Here is a 23718-nt window from a genome sequence, read left to right as displayed (position 1 = left end):
ACCCCTTCAGTCCCTTTAGCACGTAGGCATCAATTTCTGTTTGCAAACAATTCAAGAACACTGTGCCTACAGTCTCTAAGGAACGTTTAGTTGAATCTGCCATTGTCACAACTTTAGGGGTTTGCAAATGTCTGCAATTCTGCAAACGTACACTAGATGGCGCCACCAGGTGGTGAGATGCACCACTGTCAATCAACCAGCGTAGATTGCTGCCTTGGCCACGCCCTTGCATCAACGCCATTGCTGAAGCCATGTGCTGTGTGCTGTGGGAGTAGCCACGACCTCCTCCTCTTCTTCGACGTCCCCTGGAACTCCTTGTCTGGTAACTAGGGGTAACGGCCTTGTTGCTGTCTTGACCAGGTTCACGTGTGCAATTCCTGATTAGATGGGAAGGGGAACCACAGCGAAAACAGTGTCTAGCTGCAAAAGCATTTACTGTGTGCTCAAACTCAGCATCAACACTCTTAGGCACAGCATAACTCCCCTTTAAAGACAAACCTCTTTCTCTTTGCCTTTTATCCTGTTCATCCGCAAGCCGAGAAGAAATGTATTCAAGGGTTAATTCAGTTGAAGGCATAGCTTCCAAAGTTAGAGCTAGAGTCTCATAGCTTTTATCAAGAGAAGACAACAATATGTATGACTGCTGCTCCATAGAAAAAGGAATGCCCAGCTGTCTTAGTTGATTAAAGGCAGACACCATTTTGGCAATATGTTCTTTCACACACGCTCCCGGTTGGAGACGTAAATCAAACAAACATCTTGTAGCATGGATCTTGGCCCCCGCAGTGTTTCTGGAATTTAACCGCTGCAGAACCGTCCAGACCTCATGCGTGTTCTTTAACTCAGAAACATAAGGCATTTGCTCTGGTCCCACTGCCAAAACTAGTAGACCTTGGGCTTTCCTGTCGCGTTTCTGTGAAGCTGCTGCTGCTGCTTTGGCTTCTGCAGACGCGTCTGCAGCTGCCTGTAAAGGCGGTGCTTCAGTACAGCTCCACAACTCTTTTGCTTGCAACCAAACCCTTACTCTAGCCTTCCAATCTTGCCAATTTTTCCCATTGAGTCGCGTAAACGGGACAGTAAAACTTTCCTGGGACTCTGCCATCCTCCCTGGGGCTTAGGAACGATACTCACACACCTGTAGACCGTCTCCCAGCTGCTGAGGTGGCTCCTTGAGGAATCAGACATCTTCCAGCGAGTACAAACTGCGCAGTGCCTCTTTAAAACTTTTCTAGGCACGTTGCAGGACTCAAGCTGCTTTGGAGGCTTTCGTTGTCGGCAACCGCTTCTGTCTTCACTCCAGTCCTTGCATAAATCACTCTGAACTGCTCTCCTTATCTCCTTCTTGACGTACAAACAGCCATAACCTGTCCCATTAAACTTTAATTAGTTTAATGTAAATGCCCAGTGCACTTCCTTCTTTAAAAGTCTCACCACGGCAGAGGATTTCGCGCAGCAGCTAAGAAGGGCAGGAGAGGCAGCATCTTCCCAAAAAGGAGTCCTGGAGCATGCGGTTTGTAAATCAAAAAAAAAGGTTTATTTACAAAACACCAAAAAACAATCCTGGCGACGAACCACACATCTCAGCAAAACACACACCCAAAAGGGAGAAGGGGGAGAACAAACAAGCAGGGGGACTATTTATACAGACTCATGTTCCTGGAAGCCTAATGACCTCCAGCTGCTCAGTGATTAGAGCGTTTCTGCTACTCTTTTAACCCTTTGATAGGGTATTCTAAATACTTAGTGGATAGTTTCCCAAGAAAACAAACAAATATGAAGAAACATTTTAGCTTTTATTTAGACAAATGAAAGTGCACATTGGAGTAAATGTGCAAAACTCTACTCGTGGTTTTTGAAAGTCAGATAACATTTTTCATTCTTACTGAAGAATCTGACTCATTCAGAAGCTGAGGTGAATTTGTATGCAAGTATTCCCTTTGGTACTACAAAATATCTTGACAGTGGTTCTTGGAACTTCTATGAAGATCCAACCTTAGCACATCCCATGACAGATATTGTAGTCAAAAGGTTATTATTGCCAGCTCCAAAATTCATTTCCTTAATAGGCTCCCTTGAATTGTCTGTAGGTGATGCATATTGCATTAGGAAGTTCTATAATAAAGAGTGTTTTAATTTCATTCTTTCATATAAAATGACTTTACCCTTGGGAACACGTAATGAGATGAAGAATGCACTAGCAAATTAACATCTCAGCCTGTCATATTGCTAAGGATTATTAGATACATTAGGCCACTCCACAGGCATGAAACCTTATTAAACCTTGAGGAAGCTTTGTGACAATAATGTTTTGTGTGTGCTAGTTTCTGGTAGTTATTTTAGCCAAATTTGCATCGCCGAGGGAATTATTTACAGTGTTCTGTCTCTGGCATTTAGAGTGCAGTCTCTGCTTTTGGGAATAGCACCTCTTCCTTGTTGAAGACTGATTTAATCTTCTGATTCCACAGGGCAACTGGGAGAGGGGGCAGAGGAGAGGCTTCCTGGGTACCCAGATTATCCCCACCTCTTGGGCACAAAGCTTCTGTGATCCCTCCTACATTCTGACTATAGTTTTCTTTTTCTTAAGTCCGGAATTGTACATCCTTCCCTCTTCCTAGTTAGAGACGCTTATTCGGGTGGGGACGGAGATAGGAAACTGTAGCTTACTTAATATCTGTCAGGAGCTTGTCCTACACTCGAGTAGGACCCTGGCAGAGACACATGCCCGACTGGCATGTTCTCTCCCTCCTGGTCAATTGTTTGGGAGCTTCAAAAGCTTTCTTCTGCCCGAACATCACAGCGACCGATGCCAACAGACATCGGCATACTTGGGGATCTGCAGAGTCTTCGCGGTTCGCATGACAGACCTCAGCAATTCAGCATTTTGGCTAATCTATTATTTACATATAAAGCATACACGGCGCACTGCAACATGGCTCCCTCTCTAGCATCAGACAGCAAAAACAAACAAAGGACAATAGTCCCACTTCACGGAACACAGTAACACAAACATCCTGTCTCCATCACTTCCCACTCTGTGGAATGAAAACATACACCGTCATGTGATAGACAACAATCCCGTAACTGCAATCATGGAGCAGGAATCTTAACAATATCCAGACTCTAATACAGCAGCTGCTATAGCCTAATGCTGACCCTGCCCCTTCTCTGCTCTACAGCCAAGACAATGATGTAATAGAAGGAGCCACAAAAAGCTGACTCAGAATTTTTGGGCAGTTCCCTAGAATTCCAAAACTGGAATGGAAAGAAGCATTTTCCCCTCAAGGGAAGATCTATAGCATGCAGTGGCCCCTCCCCTAGTCCAGGAAGGCAAGCACCAATCTCAAGCTGGAAAAGGAGGACCTTACAATGTACCTTACAAATTATTGCATTTTAGAACTAAATCTTAGTTTCCATTATCAATTCTATGGAAACAATCTCTTTGACAATGCTACAAATGTTTTGCCTTCCCACCTTGCCTCCAGCACCCTAGCACAGTACAGCTATGTCATGAAGAGGATGTAGAAGATTCCTGTCACAACACCATGTGTGTTATTTATGTGCTTAAGCAGTAGCTAAATCAATACACTACCAGGAGAGGACAGGCTAGTTTATTATGTCCAGAACCAGGACTAGGATACGTATTAATTCCAAAAGCTGCTGCCTCACTTGAGGTCAGGGACGCGGGTGGCTCTGTGGGTTAAACCACAGAGCCTAGGACTTGCCGATCAGAAGGTTGACGGTTCAAATCCCCGCGATGGGGTGAGCTCCCGTTGCTCGGTCCCTGCTCCTGCCAACCTAGCAGTTCGAAAGCACGTCAAAGGGCAAGTAGATAAATAGGTAGCGCTCCGGCGGGAAGTTAAACGGTGTTTCCGTGTGCTGCTCTGGTTCGCCAGAAGTGGCTTAGTCATGCTGGCCACATGACCCGGAAGCTGTACGCCGGCTCCCTCGGCCAGTAAAGTGAGATGAGCGCCACAACCCCAGAGTCGGTCACGACTGGACTTAATGGTCAGGGGTCCCTTTACCTTTACCTTTACACTTGAGGTCAGTTCTAATCCCTCACTTTCCTTTAGTTCTAGTAACACTGGAGTTCTTTCCTGTAACAATATCCCACAGCACTATGCATGTGAATACTTAAATCGCATGGGTGGACCAATGTGATGTGTCGTTCCCAACTGATTGGTTGCCCTCTCGGCCAGGCACTATCTGTGTGGATTTTCTGACATTCACAAAATCACTGTGGAATAATTCAACTGGAAATTTCAACACCTTTGCTGTAGCTTTTTTATATAATCTCTCGGCCATTTCAATGCAATCTAAAATGGGAAGTTCACAATGAATTCTGCATTGAATTTAACTGTCTAATAAGTATATATTTTAAAAAGAAAAATTCCGGCATTAAACTAAAATATAGTGATGTTAAAAAGTTTGTGTATTTAAATATCAATCTCCCAGCCAAGCTCACAGATTTTATTAAACACCAAATTAGGAGTGATTACTTCAGACTTCATGTGATTGTCAAACATTGCAGTCTCTTATAATTTTATTGAATATAACTGCTTGCCCATAACTTTCTTGAGGAACTGAATTAAATGTTTTTGAAGGCGCTGCTAAAATGAATTTATTAAAAACAAATTACAAAATGATTCCCATGACCACTTAGATACTGAACAATTTACAAAATGCTGTTTTTCTAATGGGGAATTGCAATTATGGCCATGCTATAAAAGGAACTGTTGTTAAATCATTGAAAGGAGCATGCAGAGATGCCCAGTGTACAACTAATGAATACAGAAAAGGGGAACAAAATCAAATCACTCTTAATTGTCAGGGATGAACATTCATAATCTGTGTTGTGACACATTTAAAGGTCACCTGATTAAATGGCTGTGTCTGAGGGAAAGACCACAGCAACATATTTTGACCCTGACAGAAAAGCAAATTACAGTTTATTTAGTGATATTATTGTTTCAGTGGCTTTTTCAACGATGACTCAGTGCTATAAAACTAGCAATGTTTTTTGAAAAATAGATATATTTTTTATACAAAGCTAGCTGGCTCCCCACGCTTTGTCACATGAATCAGGCAGCTCCTACAAAAGATGGAGTTGACCAGAGCCAACTAGTGAGCCATTGAGAAGGATATCCTGATGGCACTAGCCTAAGATGTTCCAGCTGTGATTAGATGAGAAGAGGAGACACTTCAATGCAAGGGGCTGCATGCCATGGGCAGCACATCTACCTGCATCAGGGAATTCTGTGCTTCTTTGCTGATCAGAACATGCATTGCTCAGCTTAGAAACCGCAGATATGGTTAAGAAGTTATTGTTTGGGGACTTGAGGGCTGTTTTTTATGAAAGAGTGCAAAGCGTAAAGGAAGAAGAAATCAATATGAGGGTGTAAAGAGGAGCCCCAGTCTTGGTCCTCTTCCTTTAAGCGCATGTGATATATGACTATAGCAAGGAGGGCTCTGTTCAGTGAAACAGTGGGATGCATGAACTTCTCATGAATGTGAAGTTCATCCATATTGTCCTGGAAGAAAAAGGAACAAAAAAAATGAGGTCAGAGGACACTGACGTGTTCTCTGTCAGTTGTTCACTGAACTTCTAAACCCATCCAATATATTTTGGATAAGGATAGATTTCAGAAAATGAATTAGTTGCAATTTGGTTGGTTGTGAGATTTCATTTTATGACTGAGAATTTCATGGTCTCTTTATTCTGATGGACGGCATATGTGGATTTCACTTTATGATAAATATTGCACTTCAAAACCCAAAAATTATAACTAATGGGTCTCCTATTGTCCAATGCATTGTGCTGAGCTAAAGGAAAATGTCTGTTACAGGATATGTGAGTGTGATAATGATACGTATTTATGAAAGCTATGTGGCACTTCCGCTATTTTATTTCATAATATATTGTGACCATTGCTGCCATAATTCACCAACTTTCACTTCACATGCAAAATTTATGTGGGGTACTATGTTTCTATAATGTTTACTGACGCCTATGTATTATGATTAGCTGTTTATAAAATTCAGTGTAATTTGTGAACTAATTTATGTATGGTAACTATAAGGCTTACTCAGAATCATAGTAAATATTGTTATATATAGTGGCGTATTCATTTGAGAAGAGATTAATGTTCTTTGTGACATATTGTGTACTAAGAAGGGATTCATACAGAGAAAACAGACAAGCCTAGGCAGCCAATTTGAATTTGTGGGCCATTTCACAGCTTGTATCCCATAAGTCCCATTCATCAAACAAGACTGTTCTTCTTTTCATAAAACTATTTTTTTTTTGTTTCAACGTGGAAACAATCATTTCCAGATAATACTAGAAGATTTTTATACTTCATTTTACCTTATAGATATGACATACTGAGCCCACTCTATCATTCCATAAGTCCTACAGTCTGTCTTCTCTGAAGAAGATCAGGAACAAATAAGCCATTTTAGAGCTAAAAAGCTTAACTTCATTAAAAGTAATAATCCAGGATAGCTATTAGAAGGATGCAGGCTCAATGTTCCTGTGTTTCTCTCCACAAGAAGACGAATGACATCAAACATTATTAGTTCAGGGTTCTCCCACTCATAAATCTGCCCCTAGGACATTAGTAACACCCCTTTAGTAGAAATGAGACTTCACAATTTCCTTTTGTTTAGACAACTGTCACATATCAGGACCTTCTAGTTTCCCAGACCACTCTGTTACATCGTAAGCTCCTCTCTCAAACACCACATTTTCACTTGAGGGTTCACCAACATACCAGGATAAGCAGATTCTTTCTGAGAACAGAAAATGGAAGAGACTTTTCCTAGCAGATGCAGTCCACAGTTCTCACAATCACTTTAATTTTGTGTGATTTATATATTCATTTTAAGCTGCCTTGAATTTGATTTTATCATAGAAAGATTAAATATAAATGTCAAAATAAATAAATTGAACGATCCAATTTAGGGGATTAATAGCATTTTATATGGAGACTATGTTTGCTTGAATGGAAAACACAATCCAAGTTAAGTCTCTTTTCTTTTGCAGTCTGATGTAAAAGGGATGACTTCCCATAGCATTCACTTACCTCCTGACATTTTCCAGCATGGGAAATTATTTTTATTTTTATTTTTTTGTTTTTATTTTTATTTTTATTTTTAGAATAACAAGTCACCCCCATTCTCACTGAACATGAATTTTTTGCTCCCTCAGCTGGAAGCTGCCATATGAGTAAAAAAAAAAACCTAGTCATGTTGTGCATCAACTTCATCTTTCTTGCCCCTCAGTCACACTAAAATCAAGTTCAAAGTGCATTTATCATTTGCATCCAAAACTACAGTCCTGGGCTTGGTTATATGCATTGATGTTAGTGGGACCTATAAGCATATAACGTATAGAAGATTGGTGGGCGAATGTGTTCAAAATTCAAGACCATTTACAACAGTAAACTAGGTATTTCCCCCCAATTAATGTGCAATATTGTTACCTTTGTAGAATTGGGTGAGTAAAGCAGAAAAGCAGATCTTGCTCTCAGATACCCTCGACCTCTCAGAACTCTTCCACCCTGACACATTTCTCAATGCCTTACGACAAGAGACTGCAAGGTAAGTGAATTGGTTGCCATTTTATGAATCTCTTAACACCTTTCCTTTCCTTTTAATGCCTCCTGTTTGCCTTTCTTTCCAGGAAAATACTAAACGGTAGCAATCAAAAACATTCTCTTCTGTATGGAGCCCAGTTGGTCCCCTTTCTCTCTCTCCTGCCCTCTTGTTATGACCTTTTTCTATTTAGATAAACTTTTAGTTAATTGCATTAGAAACCTGTGGTTTTTATCTTCTTTTATGGACTCTCTTTTAGATATATGTTAAAGATATTAAACATTTTGCATTAAAAATTAATGTGGGCCACCCTGAGTAGTGTTTCTAAAAATGTAAAAAAGAAAACAAAACAGGATATAAACTTCCTAAATTAAATAAACGGGTGAAAAACCATTAGGCCACCAAGCCTAATGACATGTAAGAAACCTTGGTCTCCTGGCATTGTAAAAGCAGGGGAAGGAATGGAGGAGGGATATCAAGCATCCATTGGACCACAATACATTGCTGGAGGCCTGCATTTGGCATCCTTGGCCTGATGTTGTGCAGCCCCGCAGTACAACTTTCTCTCCAATAATAAGGACTTCTTTCTGGCAGCAGCTTCTGTGATATTTTAGGGAGCAACCCAAATTCAAAACCCGCCTGGATGAGCAAATTAGGATCCAGCAGATCTCCAGCTCTATTGGCCAGTTCCCAACACAGCCATAAGTATGCTGGCATAACTTTCTTATCCTGACTCAACCAGCTGAACTGAAATAAGTGGATGTTACTCAAGCAGAAACCCTGAAAAATGAGTGTTCCAACGGCGTAGTGGGGACAGCAGAGCTAGCCAGGCTTACTTGAAAGTAAATTCCATTCATTTCAGTGAAATCTATTCATCTGTAAGTGTAAGTAAACTTTTAAGAACACTTAGTTCTTAAGTACTAAAGATATGTTGCACTCATCTTTTAAGAATCTTTTAATAATGCTTGGTTCTCAAGTACTAGCTATATGTGGACACTCATCCGCATGCAGCAAGTGCCCTTTAAAAAAAAGGCACTTTGGGAGAGAATATTTTAAAGAGGGAAAGTACTGGGAGAGCAAGATTTTGCACAGTAGTTGACCACTGTGAAAAACAGGATGCTAGGCCAAATAGTTGTTTGGTTTGATCTGGTAGAGCAGAGGTTTTCAACCTTTCTGAGTCCACGGTTCCCTTGACCAATTACATTCTTCCTGCAGCACCCCAGTGGGGCTCAGAAGCCCAGTTATGTCACCCCTTGCCTGCAGAGCTGGCAGCCTCACACCCTATTTCAAACACCCTCCCTTGTGGAGTGTTCTCTCAGCCTCCTCCCCCCTCCCCTCTCCTTAGGAGGCCTCTGGGCAGCTGCAGCTGCCCCCCTTACCCCAAAGAGAGGTGCCTCCTCACACTGCCCCACAGGGGCCTGGGAAGCACCCCCTGGCCAGCCCCAGAGGCACCATTCGCCAGGGGAGCTTGTAGCCAGGGCTGCTGCAACAAACAGCCATACAAGCCTTTGGGAGGCAGAGACTCAAGAGGCCTCAGAGGAGGGAGGAAAGGAAAGAGGGACAGTGGCCAGTGCTGCCCCTGAACATCATCCAAGGCACCCTAGGGTGCCAAGGCACACTGGTTGAAAACCACTGCGGTAGAGCATCACCGGCATGAGAAGAGCTGAAACACAAGAAGCAAAGACAGACTAACCTAAAGGAGCCAAAGCTCATAGATATATTGGGATGCAGCCAACAAGAAAAAAATAGTGTAGGATTGTTCAGACAGTGCAGCCCTGAAAGCATTCCCTTGCCAATCAAGGCAATGGTTATCAGTAATTAGTTAAAACAGAAACATGTGGGTACTTTTGTGCCTGTGGTTGGAATTCCCTTGCCTGGCAGCAGCAGCTCCATTAGTGTGTAGGCCAGGTTTCCACATTTTCTGCCAGCGGTTTCTGGTTAAGTCCCAGCATTTCTACTCTTCAGAGCCAGAACATGAAGACAGCTCCCGGGGGAATGTTTTGTGGAGACAGAACATGTTTTTGTGCAGAAAATGTTATCTTAAACATACCGGTAGGTATGTAAATTAGGAATTCATAGTCCAGGAAATAAGAGATTTTGCTTCTTCAGAAATTACTATGCAGTTTTTTTAGGCTCTTTAATTCTTATTCAGATTGAAACAATATTGTTTGAAAAAATACTTCTATCTTATTTTTCATTGCCAGAAATATTTTCTTTTACAGAATGCTGTATTTTCTCTTGCTCCTTTTTTTAAATAAAAAAATCCAACTCCCTTACTCAGCAGATGAATCTGTTATTTTAAGTTTCTTATGGTCTTGTGAAACAGATTATTTAGGTTTTCATCTTATTCCTCTCTTCTAGGGTGATGGGCTGTTCAGTAGACAGCCTAAAATTTACAGCATCCTGGAAAGGTCAGATACGAGCGGCAAAGCTCCAAGTTCAGGTATTCTGCATGTTCATATTTTTCTCATTCACTGAAGCTTCCATGAAATTCTATGAAAGCCAATTGAAATATCCCTTCATTTGTTCTATTGAACTTATAGCCTACCCAGTCTCCAAACATGTGATGGGTTACCTAATTACCCTGGACACTCTCTTATTTTCTATGGGAACCAAAAGCCAATAATATTTTTCACCACTTCCGGGAAACAAACATGCAGGTCTCCAGAAGAAATTATTCTAATAGCTGAGTGTGGGGGTCACAAAAATGTTACTAGAATCTACTGCTGTAGCAAATTCTTTGTAACAAACCAAATTCCGTTCCTTTAAGATGCTTTCCTCTTAGAGTGGTTCTCTGGTAAATGGTGCTTTCTATAGGCAGCAGTAGCCAGCTTGATGGTGTTGCACCCCTGTCTTCCCAACACTGAGCATCACTGCTGCTTACTAAAAGTGGGAGGGATGGGGCACAGGGAGCTCAATGTGGTGTGAATGCAATAGTAGGAACATCTGATTGGTTGCACCACACTGAGCTTCCCATACCCCACCCTTCTCGGTTAGCAGCAGCAGTGCTCGATATTGGGAAGCCAGGTGTGCAATGCTGCCCTGCCTGTGCCACTCCACTGATCACTGCCGGCTGTAAAATGGGAAGAAGAAGAAGAAAGTATTGTAAGTGCAGGTTTGTATATGATGAGAATGGTCTTCCCTTATATCTCGGAGCTTTCTTATAAGGCTTAAGAGGACGAATGCATGCAGGAAGTCCTTTGGAGAGAAAGGGCAACCCAAATAGTCAAGGTGATACAGCAGCTCCCCTATGAAGAAGGGTCACAACATTTGGGGCGACATCACCTTGCCAACAAAGGTCCGTATAGTTAAAGCTATGGTTTTCCCAGTAGTGATGTATGGAAGTGAGAGCTGGACCATAAAGAAGGCTGATCGCCGAAGAATTGATGCTTTTGAATTGTGGTGTTGGAGGAGACTCTTGAGAGTCCCATGGGCTGCAAGAAGATCAAACTTATCCATTCTGAAGGAAATCAGCCCTGAGTGCTCACTGGAAGGACAGATTGTGAAGCTGAGGCTCCAATACTTTGGCCACCTCATGAGAAGAGAAGACTGCTTGGAAAAGACCCTGATGTTGGGAAAGATTGAGGGCACAAGGAGAAGGGGACAACAGAGGACGAGATGGTTGGGCAGTGTTCTCGAAGCTACCAGCATGAGTTTGACCAAACTGCAGGAGGCAGTGGAAGATAGGAGTGGCTGGCTTGCTCTGGTCCATGGGGTCACGAAGAGTCGGACACGACTAAACAAAGCTTGTTACTTCAGCAACTGTTACTCCTGGCGCCAATAGAAGCCTGGCAGAAGTCATCACCTTGAGGCAGAAATAACACTTCAAGGACTGGCAGAGTACTCAGGGAGGGGTTGTGGGCGACAGCATGGCATGCATAACAAAGAGGGTGTTTAGATTAAAAATGAACTGATTAAGAAAAAGACCAGTTGACAGGAGCAAAGGCATTTGTTGTGGCTTAATGAAGGCTAGGACTTGCAGATCGTAAATCTGGGAGCGGATTGTCAACAATTACAAATGCATTTTTCAGACATTCAGACTTCTGATACGGTTTTCAAGTGTATCTGTAAAGGTCACCTAACAATTTTGGGATCCTCTCTGAAAGACAATTTGAAGTGCAGGTGCTCTTTAGTCAGGTACCTGAACCACGTTTACAGCTTGGTCCAGAGGGATTTCCAATCCTGAAATGGATAATTAATTCACCAGATAACCTCAAGGCATGATTAGGGTAACAATTCCTTCCTATTAAGGCTATGAGGAATTCTTGATTCAGAGTCAGTTTGTACATTATTATATCTTTTTAATGACATTTAGAATTACTTGGACAGAGACTCTACCCTGACACATCTCATGCCCATATGCAAATACATGCCTCTTGTGATCATTTTAAATCACTGGGAAATGAAAAATAAAGAGGTGTTCCCAATGACATTTTAGCAGTAGCATGAATTCAGTTAAAACAGAATATAAAGACGTTAGAGAAAATATAGCCCAAGTTATGTCTTCAAGTTTTGCAAACATCAGATGTGCTGCTTATACACACAAATATTAAAACCATACAGACACTTGGCTCTGTATAAACTAAAGAGAAGCATGGCTGTGCCTTCCTGGTGGCTTTCCAGTTGAGTTGTGATCGCACTTAATGATCATTCAGTTCCTACAGTGGAGAACTTGAACCCTGAAAATCAGAGATTCTTTGCAATCTGCCAGCTTACACATTTGTTTGAAATAAAGTGAAGCTTGATATGTGTGGGCAAATTTATCTAATAATGATCATGAAGGCTGCATTGCTACTTAAGGCAAAACAGTATTTTATTTTTCTATTAGTGCTGCAAATCATTCCTTCCTTTGAATCGTAGGAGGAAAGAAAAGGGGTGAGCTCGCTCTTTCTCCCTCATTTCTGTCCTCTGTCCACCTGCCTGTGCATACAAGGGAGGCCTGTGTCAAGGGAGGCAGCAGGAAGAAATAGCCTCTTCCCTGCCATTCCATGTTCCCAAGTCCCAGCAGTCAAGGCGAAACTGCTGCATTATTTGTCCTGGATGGCACCAGTCCTCATACAAGGACTAGTGGCACAAAATTTGCCTGGGGATCCAACAAGCACCCTCCACCCCAAAAAGCAATGAGGTTTTGCAGTGAGATAAGTCAGGGGAATATAGCAATGGCCAATAAATGTCTATATTACATTGCCTGCACAGGGAATTAGAAGAATAACTTGGTACCTCAGGTTAAGAACTTAATTTGTTCTGGAGGACCGTTCTTAAACTGAAACTGTTCTTTACCTGAGGTACCACTTTAACTAATGGGGCCTCCCGCTGGTGCCGTGCCGCTGGAGCACGATTTCTGTTCTCATCCTGAAGCAAAATTCTTAACCTGAGGTACTATTTCTGGGTTAACAGAGTCTGTAACCTGAAGCGTCTGTAACCCGAGGTACCACTATATTACATTTAAATGTGTTTATTTACTCAAAATGGTTGACAGAGTAAAAAATAGTTCTTATGGATGGAAGCACAAATACTGAAAATAGAATAGAATGATTAGTGGTTAAAATTATGCAGACTATCTGCCCAAAACAATTCCCAACAGAGATAGGAAAAGACATGCCGTATAAGGGATTATGAGGTGGATGTTTAAACCCAACATAAGCAAAAAGATACTAAATAAACCAAGAGGAGGAAAAGTTCACATGCAAATAGCTGGTTTTCAGCTCTCCCAGGAGCTGTAGGTGCATAAGACTCATGAAATATGAAAGGCAGAAAGAAGTGAGAGGGTTGGGACACAGTGGCTCCCTGTCTCATAAATGAATATTAAGAAGAATGAATACTAAGAAGCAGTTTCTTGAGATTTCACTGTTACCACCGGAGCCTTGTTGTGGCTGGGTTTGCAGGTTTACTGCTGATTTGGGTGGGAAGGGGTTTCTTTTCAGAACAGAGAGTTAACTAACTCCCCCTGTATTCTGGAGGATGGCTCATCTGCTAAAGCATGAGATTCTTAATCGCAAGGTTGTGGGTTTGAGCCCCACATTGGGTGAAAGATCCCTGCATTGCAGGGGATTGGATGGGATGACCTTTGTGGTCCCTTCCAACTCTACAGTTCTATGTCTTCAGTTATTTCCACCACAACCTTCCATATTGTGGGCCTTGACTGGCCTTATCCAACTTCATGGGGATACAGGAGTGAGAGATGAAGTGAGTGATTCTAGCTAAAGCTCAGGTAGGGGAGAGAAGGCTTTCCCCCCAGTAGGTCATGGGGTCAAAGTATCTTGAAAAGGAGAGGCTTGGGATTGCCTTCTGGATAGGTTCAAAAAAGCTGTACAACTTGGGGGTACAAGAGAGAGAATTGATTTATCAGCTGACATTTAACCTAAATTTGCAAGGTCATCTTAATTCATGTCTGGGATAAGCGCAGGTGACACTGAAGAACAAAAAGTGCAGTTAATGATCTGCCGTGAGTAACAGCAATTACATTTCCCACCACAGTCACAAAAGGTGACTTCACCAGTCAAGATTATTCTTTAAGACTATGTACGCTACAGGGATTGACCTTGGATTTCTAAGGAAATACAAACAAGGTTGCTTATTTTAATTAGAGCAGCATGTTTGCTGGAGATACCTCATTATTCGCACAGGATAATTAATAGCTGAATTTGAGGTGTTTACCTGCATTTGACATGACACAGAGTCCATAGGATTAATTAGGCATGCATTAAGGTGGTTCATTTGTCACAGGGAAAATCTCATGTTCAGCAATCACTCTGGGGAGCATCCTTGGAACAAACAACTGGGGATCTACTTGAATATGACATAGTAGGTTTGAGGGTCCTCTTGTTAAATTTGCCCCCTTTCGGTGTGAAGCTAAATGATACACAGTTTTGGGGGCATGTGCAGCACTTCCATTGAACTGAGCTCTGCAACAGTGGCAAGTGGCAACAATTTTTATTATATACATTGCTTTTGAGAATCATATTGAAATTGATTAAAAAAAAAATGGAGCTGGGAATGCCAATGACAAAAAAAAATTACTTTATTATTAATTTCAGCAAAATTTAGCTTCTCCTAAATGTAGGAATTAGAAACTTCATTCAGAAATTGAATGTGCTGCTTCAGTAATTAATTGCTAAAATGGAGCTTTCAAAACACATCACCCCTAGAATTCTAGAGTGCCAGATTTGTTAGCACGATAGAAAAAATAAAGTGAGCAGCAGACCTTGTACAGTCCCCCCCCCCATACATTTAAGATTTATTTTATTCATTCCCCCTGTGCATTATTTCTACACATAGTAGAGTGGCAATGACTTGCAGAAAACATGCAGTAACTGGATTCGTTCTTTGAAAGTGAATGTCAAACCTCTCAATGGAAAGCCATGCCTATTTGAGCATTTGTTTTCTCCTCTTTATGTGACATGGTTATTGTTTATTCGGCTCTTGCTGCTCTATTTCCATTACTCTAGTGCCCTGACACTTGCCACTGACATAGACTGATATTTTTTCTCTAGCGATAATAAAGAATTTGTATCCAAAACATAGGAAGTGCCCTTTATTCTAGAACATACTTTGTAATCACACTTCCTACTCTGTTCTGTACTATTTCCAGCTGATTTTTGTTATTTACACGAACCATTCAGAGTACTGCTTTAGCCTATGCTAAGATATAACACAATCACTACTCACATTTTCAATCCCTAACACACATTTGAATATTTTATGTGTTTCCATGACAGATCAGTGGCCTTCAACTGGAAGGCTGTAGTTTTGATGGAAATCGACTTTCAGAAAACCAGCATGATTCTCCCAGTGTGTCATCTGTGCTCCCTTGTTACATGGCCTGGATTCCACAGGTAATTCATTATTAAGGGTCCTAAACTTTAAGTTCTGTAATTGGTTTCCTTTGCTGTAATAGGTTTTCAGTATGACGTCTGACCTGCTTTAAAAAAAAGAGGTCAGATTCCTTGCAGTTTAATAAGCTCCATTCTTCATATCTTCAAAAGTGGATTTTCTTTTTATCTAAAGCTATACTTCTCGGGAAGAGGAAATAGGTTTTCATAGAACACATGGTGCTCATTCGCCCTTTGTTGTTGCAGTATGGACCTGTAAATAGAGAGTTCTATTCCTGGTATAGGTTAATATAATTTTCATTTCCTCAAATATTAGCTGGGAACATTTAAGCAGACTAACCACAAAAGCCATATTGCATAACCAGAGCCAGTTTTCATGACTATTTTTTTAACTCACTGATGTTACCTTAAATTAGTTCTTTTTAATGGCTATTCACCTATTGAGCTAGTCTCAAGGCTTCATATGTGCCCGGATCACATTCAACTTACTTTGATTTAGTAAAATTTCCCAATTATTTTTGTAGCTTTATACAAACTTTTGTTTAAACAATTTCATGCAAAGAATCTGCAAAGTTGATTCCAACATGCAAATAATTATTGAGTGAAGTTAGGGCTGCCATACATCCGGAATTTCCCAGACTTAGCCGGAATATGGCAGTCAGAATCAGTGTCCGGGCAACCCACGTCAGAAGTGTCGATTTTGGCAACTTTTCTTAAAAATAGCTCAACAGCTTTAGCAAATAATAATAATAAAAGCTCAACAACCTCCCCCCAAAAAGTTTGAAATATGGCAACCCTAGGAAGAGTCCCTCAGAAGAGAATGAATGACTAGTTTTCCTATCATGTAATAAGCCAGATATATTAAGGCTTTTCTAAACCATGATGGTTACAGTTGCATTACTTTTACATAGTGAAACAATTCAGTCATACAGGTATCTCACTATGTACCGATGCAGAAACAATTGTGTGGACAAGAGCAGGCTGAAACCAAACAATAGGTGTCAGCCTTTGGAATAAGCAAGGAGCAACTGGAAGTATACACAGCGGTTTGTCAAGGTGCAAGTCATACTTGGCCAGTGTTTTTTTCCTGTGGGGATGCAGGGGTACACATACCCCTAAATATTTTTTGAGTGTAAGTTTGGCCTCATTGAGGGGCAGTATTTTAATATGAGCAGAAAAATGAGAGTACCCCTAAACTTTTTTTTTTAGAAAAAAAGCACTGTATTTGGCTAATTAATAGTTGTTGAATATCACAGAGCTCTTAGATGAATATAGTATAGCACTCCAGACTTTTTCATATGACTGGTTGATAAATCCTTAGGGAAGAAAACTGCCCTGAAGAATAACTTTTGTTCATTGTCTGCCATTTATCACACTCTCCCAATTAACCTCAGATGAATAATTATTGCCAGATTGTCTGCAGTTTATTTCCCCATAAAACTGAAATCTGAACCAAATTAGGTGTGATATGCAGTCATATGACTCTTTCCCTCTAGTGTTTTCTTAATTAAAAACATCATTGAATATTGCAGTAAGGAACAGGGAGGGTGTATTTTACTCTTTCCCCTCTGGCTGTTCATTTGCTCAAGACCTCACTTTTGCTTTTTCACCCCAACCTGTTTGCTCATTCTCAGGGAAAAAGGACCTTGTATATTTTCTGCAGGGGGGGAAGCATGTTTGGGGTGCTTTTGAGTTGACAAAGTGCTGGAAAGAAATAGACTGTGCAGCCCTTCCATACACTTACCTCCTTCTGCTCTCAAACTGCTGTCCCTTTTTGTTTAAGTTGAGGGAAAGGAGACACATAGCTGCATTTATTTGACCCTCAGATTTTTGGGCTGCTGTGTGTATATCCTGTGTTTATAATCTGAATATAACACTTTGATAAGAATCTTTATATGATTATTATTTTTTAATGAAGTCATGATTTTCAGGTATCTTATTTTCCATTAACAATGTTGGCGCATGTGTAGAAGCAATGCAAGAGTGGTTCAAAGGCAGTTTTGAGTCATGTGTAGAAACTTCCTATGATCCCATAAGACTTCACCTAGTGCAATTCTGAGAGATCAGCTGGGGAAACCTCAGCAAGGGCAGATCAAAAGAACATTTGATACAAAGGCATGGACAACGGCATTCACTATTGGATCTCAGTAAAGTGTATTGTTGTTAGAGATGTGCTTCATATGAACTCTGGGTCAAACTGGAGTGTCTCACAGCCTTTGGGGGCTTTCCCGCAGCAGAATCTATGCAAGGTCCCTCATGTCAAAGCAGAGTCTCCAAAAAGGTTTGTTTCAAATTGGTAGCAATAAGCTGCTGTTTTATTTTATTTTATTGTGAGAAGCAAAAGCTTTCAGTGAACTAGATTGAGCTTTTCGTCCTATCTCCACACTTTCGATTTCTTTAAAAAAAAATCCATTCTTTTTTTGGGGTCTGAGTACTTTTGTGCAGTTTTATGAAATGCAGTGCTATTCTATACACACACACACACACACACACACACACACCTTAGTTGTATGTAGGGTTGTGTTCCTTTTCATTCTGTTCTTTATATCCTTTTCTCATTGGAATTGGTGCACAGTTTTATCACTGTGCAGTATTATCCCTCTTCCCTTCAGTTTAATGCTGGAATTATTTGTGTTTCTATTTCATTCTGTTTTTACCTTGCTGTACTTTCATTTTTGGTAGAGTTTCATTCCTCTGCCCCCTCTAGATTTGAGACTTTGTATATGAGGGTTTTTTTAAATTAAGCTGAGTTATTTCATTTTATTTTTAGCTCAGCCTGCTTCTTTCATATACTCAAGTGAGCCCCTAGTTGCGTGTGTGCCTCTCCTTGACTCTGCCAAAGTGAATTGCTTGATCTTAGTCTACCATAATTTATTATCACTCTCTCTCATACACACCTACAGTATCTGTCCTATATTATTTGTGATGATAGAATCATAGAATTGTTGGAAGGGACCATGAGGGTCATCTGGTCCAATCCCTTTCAATGCAGGAATCTCGAGTAAAAGCATCCATGACAGATGGCCATCCAACCTCTACTTAAAAACTTCCAAGGAAGGAGAGTCCACAACCTCATGAGAGAGACTGTCAAACAGTTGTTACTGTCAGAAAGTTCTTCCTGGTGTTTAGTCTGATCTCCTGCAAGATGAAGCCATTGTTTTGGGTACGACCCTCTGGAGCAGGAGAAAACAAGCTTGCTCCATCTTCCATTGACAGCCCTTTATTTATTTGAAGATAGCTATCATATTTCCAGCATGAGTTTGACCAAACTGCGGGAGGCAGTGGAGGACAGAGGTGCCTGGCGTTCTCTGGTCCATGGGGTCACGAAGAGTCGGACACGACTAAACGACTAAACAACAACATCATATTTCCTCTTTTCCAGGCTCAACATACCCTTAACTCCCTTAACTGTTGCTCATAAGGAAACTGTAATGCTGCCCTTGGAGGAGAACGACTACAGCTCACACTGGACAATCATGCCTGCAAATTTCTCCAAATTCCGCTAGGGGGAAAAAGAAAGCTATACACATTTCCATTAAAAATCTAATTTAAAGGCACCCAGTGGAATGTTTCTGGCTGGCTTAATCTACTCTAGACGGGCTACCACACCTGCACAGTTTATCCACTTCTGTCCACAAGGGGTAGGAAGTTAGGAATCCTGATGCTGGTGCACACTCCTAATTGCTACTAATTTGCCAGGAGCAAAGTGAGAAGTTTTGAATGTGCCCTTAAATAACATTTTAAGCAGAATGTTCTATAAACAGTATACAAGGGTTGTTTGGTATTACATATACGTAAAGAAAAACAAATCCCAAATATTATTTAAATACATAGAATTAGATTTTAAAAACCTTGAACATTAAGAATTGTACTCCATACAACTTTCCAATTAAAGTAATCATCTTTATTTAATGCAGATTTGGATGCCTCAAATAATTTGTTCTACATGCTAATTTCCTTAAACATGGGTTTTCACTATGAAAGTATAAACTGGTAATTTTATTGCAGAAAAAATATATGTTGCTTTGTCCTTGAAGAAAAGGAAACACAGATTTCTGGGACTTATTAGAAAACAGAGGGTGGATAAAATGATTGGGGCACAGTTCACACCTATCAAATCTGTTTCTTTTGCTGTAGTCCTGGTTGTAAGCGCTGTTGAATTCAGCAAGGCTTGCTTTTATAGAATTGTGTTATTAATTTTAAAAAAGATAGTGTTATTATTTTTCATTGTTAGGAAGAAGCATAACTGGGAAAGAAGCAGGCTGCTCCCATAATCTCACACTGTTACTTACGCCCTTCTCTGTTTATTTACTTTAACATCCGTTCCCTAAAATTATTGTCTGTAGTAGCCTCAGACAATAATTCTCTGTGATTAAGCTAGACCTGTCTGTCAAAACTGCTTGTGGGGAACCTTTGGCCCTCCAGATGTTAATGAACTACAACTCCCATAAGACATAGCAAGTGTGGCCAATGGCCAGGGATGATGGGACTTGTAGTTCAGCAAAATCTGAGAAGGCCAAAGGTTCCTCACACCTGGTCAAAATGAAACATCTCTCTTGCACACACCTCCACCTCTTCCCTTCTCAGACTCTGGGTGTTTCACCAGTCTGGTTGATCATATATCGCAGAAAATAAAATAGAATAAAAATGCTGTGTGCTTAACTTTTTGGAGTGGCTCAGAATGGCTCAGAAGCTTTTGAGGCCCTTGATCCACCTAAAGACACCATATTAATCAGTAATCTGAAACCATGACCTGAATCACCCCAATTCACTGCATTATTCAGGTTGCACATCCTTAAATCAAAGACTTGTGCACACATGAGGACCCTATTGCTAACTGTGGAGACTAATTTCACAGGTGTCAGCCTCATTGAGTTCCTGGCATTCTTACCTAATTTCGCAACCCTGTATGAAATGAGTCCTGGTAATTGGTAGTGACCTTGAATGCATTTGGCTAGCAAGGCTTTCCAGCAGTTGACATATCCATTCCTACTCTGCTCTCTCTTACTGAAGTCCTCTTCTGATATCTAAACATAAATGAATTCGTCACACTTGGCCTTTACATCCCTGAGCATCATGAGATTAATTCATCTAACGCCTTCACATTCAAATGGATTGTTTTTTTCTTGACAGAATGCTTATGGGTCCTATTCTCCTGATGAATGCATCTCTTTGCCAGTTTACACCAGTGCTGAGAGGGATTGCGTGGTGACAAACATTGATGTTCCATGTGGAGGCAGCCAAGATCAGTGGATCCAGTGTGGAGCTGCTTTATTTTTGAAAAATCAGTAAGAAGAAGGAAGGCTATAAATGTTCTTGCTGCTAGCCACCAGATAGAGCTCTGTTATCTAAGAACTGTCTCTGTTTGCAAAGTTAATTTAAAACCAGAATGTGAAAAATCCAAAGATTATATAAATAGCTGTACATAAGAAATTCTCACATTGCATTCCAATGGGCTGTCAGCATAACTTAAGACTTGGTCATTTTAAAATTTTATTTTTTAAAAAATACTTCTTCTTTTTTAGTCAATGGACACATCACTCATTGTAGCACAATCCACCAGGAAGTTCTCCTGCAAAAGCTGAATTCAAATAAGCAGAATCTGAACATGAAAACCTAGTAGTGTCATTGCACAACTCCTATTTATTTCAGTGGGGCCTGAATTTCTCTGTGGATTGTGTCCATTATGCATAATCCATTAAATTCATGTGCTGTGCAACCTCCATTTATTTTGTGCATCCTGGCATTAAAACGAATCCAGGTTGTGGATCACTAGTCCTTGCAGAGTCTTTCCATTAACTTTACTATTTACTCATGTGGTTTACTAAACATCATCCACACAACTCTACATATTCTCAAGGTTGTAATACTATCTATTTCAAGCTGTGTGTTACAGTATTTTAGCAGATTTAGTCTTTGAAATTCCTGTGATCTCTTTATTTTTCCATCTTCTACATTTCCATCTTTTAAAGAGTATATTTGTTTGTGCACATGTAAAAGATAAAAACCTTAGAATTGTCTAGGTGCAAATTTTAAAAACAGGTCATGCTGATATATTTACTGAAAAAAATATATGTGAATTATATTTATTATAAATCTCTCATTAAATAACATTTGTAGCTTTTCAGTTGCTATTTTGTTTGAGTGTGGTTTGTGAGTAACCAGATTCTTCCGTGTGCTGTGTATTAATTGTTTTATCTGACTCCTGCAGCAGAAAGACTTATGTCTGGACTGGACTGAATTCCAGTCAGGATCTGAATATATATACAACAAGAAAATCCACAAATTAAGGAGAATGTTAATAAGCTCCAGATTAAAATTATAGATCTATATTCTTCTTACATCACATGCCTCACTTTGGGGGAGAGGGTGGGGGAGATGAAAAATAATGAATGCACTCTAACCCAACAGAGCCGGCTGTGGGCTACCATTTCAGAGAGATCTAGATTCTCTTCCAATGACCTATTGCATCATCAGTGGTGGCGCTGTGGTTTAAACCACCAAGCCTCTTGGGCTTGGCCGATCGTAAGGTCAGCAGTTTGAATCCGCACGACAGAGGGAGCTCCCGTTGCTTTGTCCCACCTCCTGCCACCTAGCAGTTCAAAAGCATATCAGTACAAGTAGATAAATAGGTACCACTGTGGTAGGAAGGTAAACCGCATTTCCATGCACTCTGGTGTCCCGTTGCACCAGAAGCAGTTTAGTCTTGCTGGCCACATATGTGACCAGGAAAACTTTCTGCAGACAAACACCAGCTCCCTTGGCCTGAAAACGGTGGTGATCGCCGCACCCTATAGTCAAATTTGACTGGACTCAGCTGTCCAGGGGTCCTTTACCTTTACCTGCATCAGCAAATGACTTTTGAGATGGAGAAGAATAGCTACTGAGCTTACTCAGAACTGCACCATCTCAACAGTGTGCCTCACTGATTCTAAGTAGTAATAAATAACAATACTGTGAGGGTGTTATTGTTTTTGTATGTTATGATATGTGTTTTGTGTTTTTTATATTGTAAACAGCCCTGTGATCTTCAGATGAAGGGTGGTATAGAAATAATAATAATAATAATAATAATAATAATAATAATAATAATAATATAATCTAGGAGCAGCCCCCACCATACCTGATTCATGAAAGCAGCACATGGATCAAAGACAAGGCATAATATTAGCCTGTGTGGAATAAGTTGGTGCAGCTCTAGAGGCCTCATTGCCTTCAAAGCTATCAGGACTTTTGTGATGGAACTTCTGCAAAATATGTTCACTTGGCTAAAACATGTTCTAGCATTTCCCAAAGGTTATTGAGTATTTTGTATTGTGGGTCAAGGGCCTGAAACATGATATAGCTTAGGTTGTCTCTCTGACAGGCACAGTTTGTGGAAAATCTTCCCTTCTCTTCTTGCAAATGAATTTTTAGCATTCAGGGTCCGCTGACTTTGCAACTGTGAACAGAATGCTAGCTGGTGTCATAGTGTCAGTAGAGAGCTTGGAGCAGCAACTCAGATTTCAAACCTCTCTGTTCCTGATTATTCTCAGCGAAGTGTCAGCCTGGCAGTGGCATTTCAGCATCAACACCTTTCTGTTTCAATTGCTGATCATTTTGGTAGTTGAAATGAAGATGCCAACTAGATATGGGAGTCCTTTTGAGGTGTCAGTAATAAACTGGGAATTGACAAAAGGAAACAAGGATGCAGAAAACAATACATGGGTTTTTAAAAATATATTTGATCATTGGCTGTCACTCCATCCATCTCATCTTCGCTAACATTGTTTGATGAGGTACAGAGAGACATTATACTGCATATTTTATTAAACATAAGGCTCACATTGACAGATTCATATACTGAATAGCTCATTGGAGCTTGTGCGTCTCAACCTGCCTATTGCAACATTGACTTAGTTCCCGGCATGTAATGTGCAGAAACAAGTTGCTCAATCCATTTTGGCAGAATCTAATTCTGTTGAAGCCTGAAAGCGTGTTTTGGTCCTGAATTCTGCAAACATATTCAGACACTCATAAGCAATATATACCTGCCAATATATGCCTGGAATGTTGAGAGTTTTTTATTTATTTACTTACTTACCCTCATCTCCAGGCTTCTTTTGCAGACTATAAGCAGTGACACTGGTAAGTGTGGGTCTTGGGGTCTAAGTCTGGGATCCTGCACCTCTGCTCTTAGTGAGTCTTCAAATGAAATATATGGTAGCCACCTGGGCTACTGCTGGATAAAACCTTCTTTTAATTTCACCTGGTTATAACCCAAAGCTATGAGTGCATGCAAGAAGGACACAGA

General features: G+C 40.6%; 1 protein-coding gene across 2 annotated transcripts in view; it reads left to right on the top strand.

Moving 5' to 3' along the window:
- DYNC2H1 (dynein cytoplasmic 2 heavy chain 1) overlaps positions 1–21555 on the top strand; it is a 149696-nt gene extending 128141 nt beyond the window's left edge. For both annotated transcript variants that reach the window (XM_081909489.1, XM_081909490.1), the window contains 4 exons: positions 7490–7599; positions 9955–10036; positions 15312–15428; positions 20559–21555. In XM_081909489.1, the coding sequence (XP_081765615.1) occupies positions 7490–7599; positions 9955–10036; positions 15312–15428; positions 20559–20717 (468 nt within the window). In that variant the 3' untranslated portion in view covers positions 20718–21555. The remainder of the gene's footprint in view (positions 1–7489; positions 7600–9954; positions 10037–15311; positions 15429–20558) is intronic.
- The last annotated feature ends 2163 nt before the right edge of the window (positions 21556–23718 follow it).

The sequence above is a fragment of the Podarcis melisellensis genome (assembly GCF_964234715.1).
Source record: "Podarcis melisellensis genome assembly, chromosome: 4".
Lineage (NCBI taxonomy): Eukaryota > Metazoa > Chordata > Lepidosauria > Squamata > Lacertidae > Podarcis > Podarcis melisellensis.
Note: the sequence above shows the minus strand (reverse complement) of the source record. Positions and strands in the feature narration are given on the sequence as shown.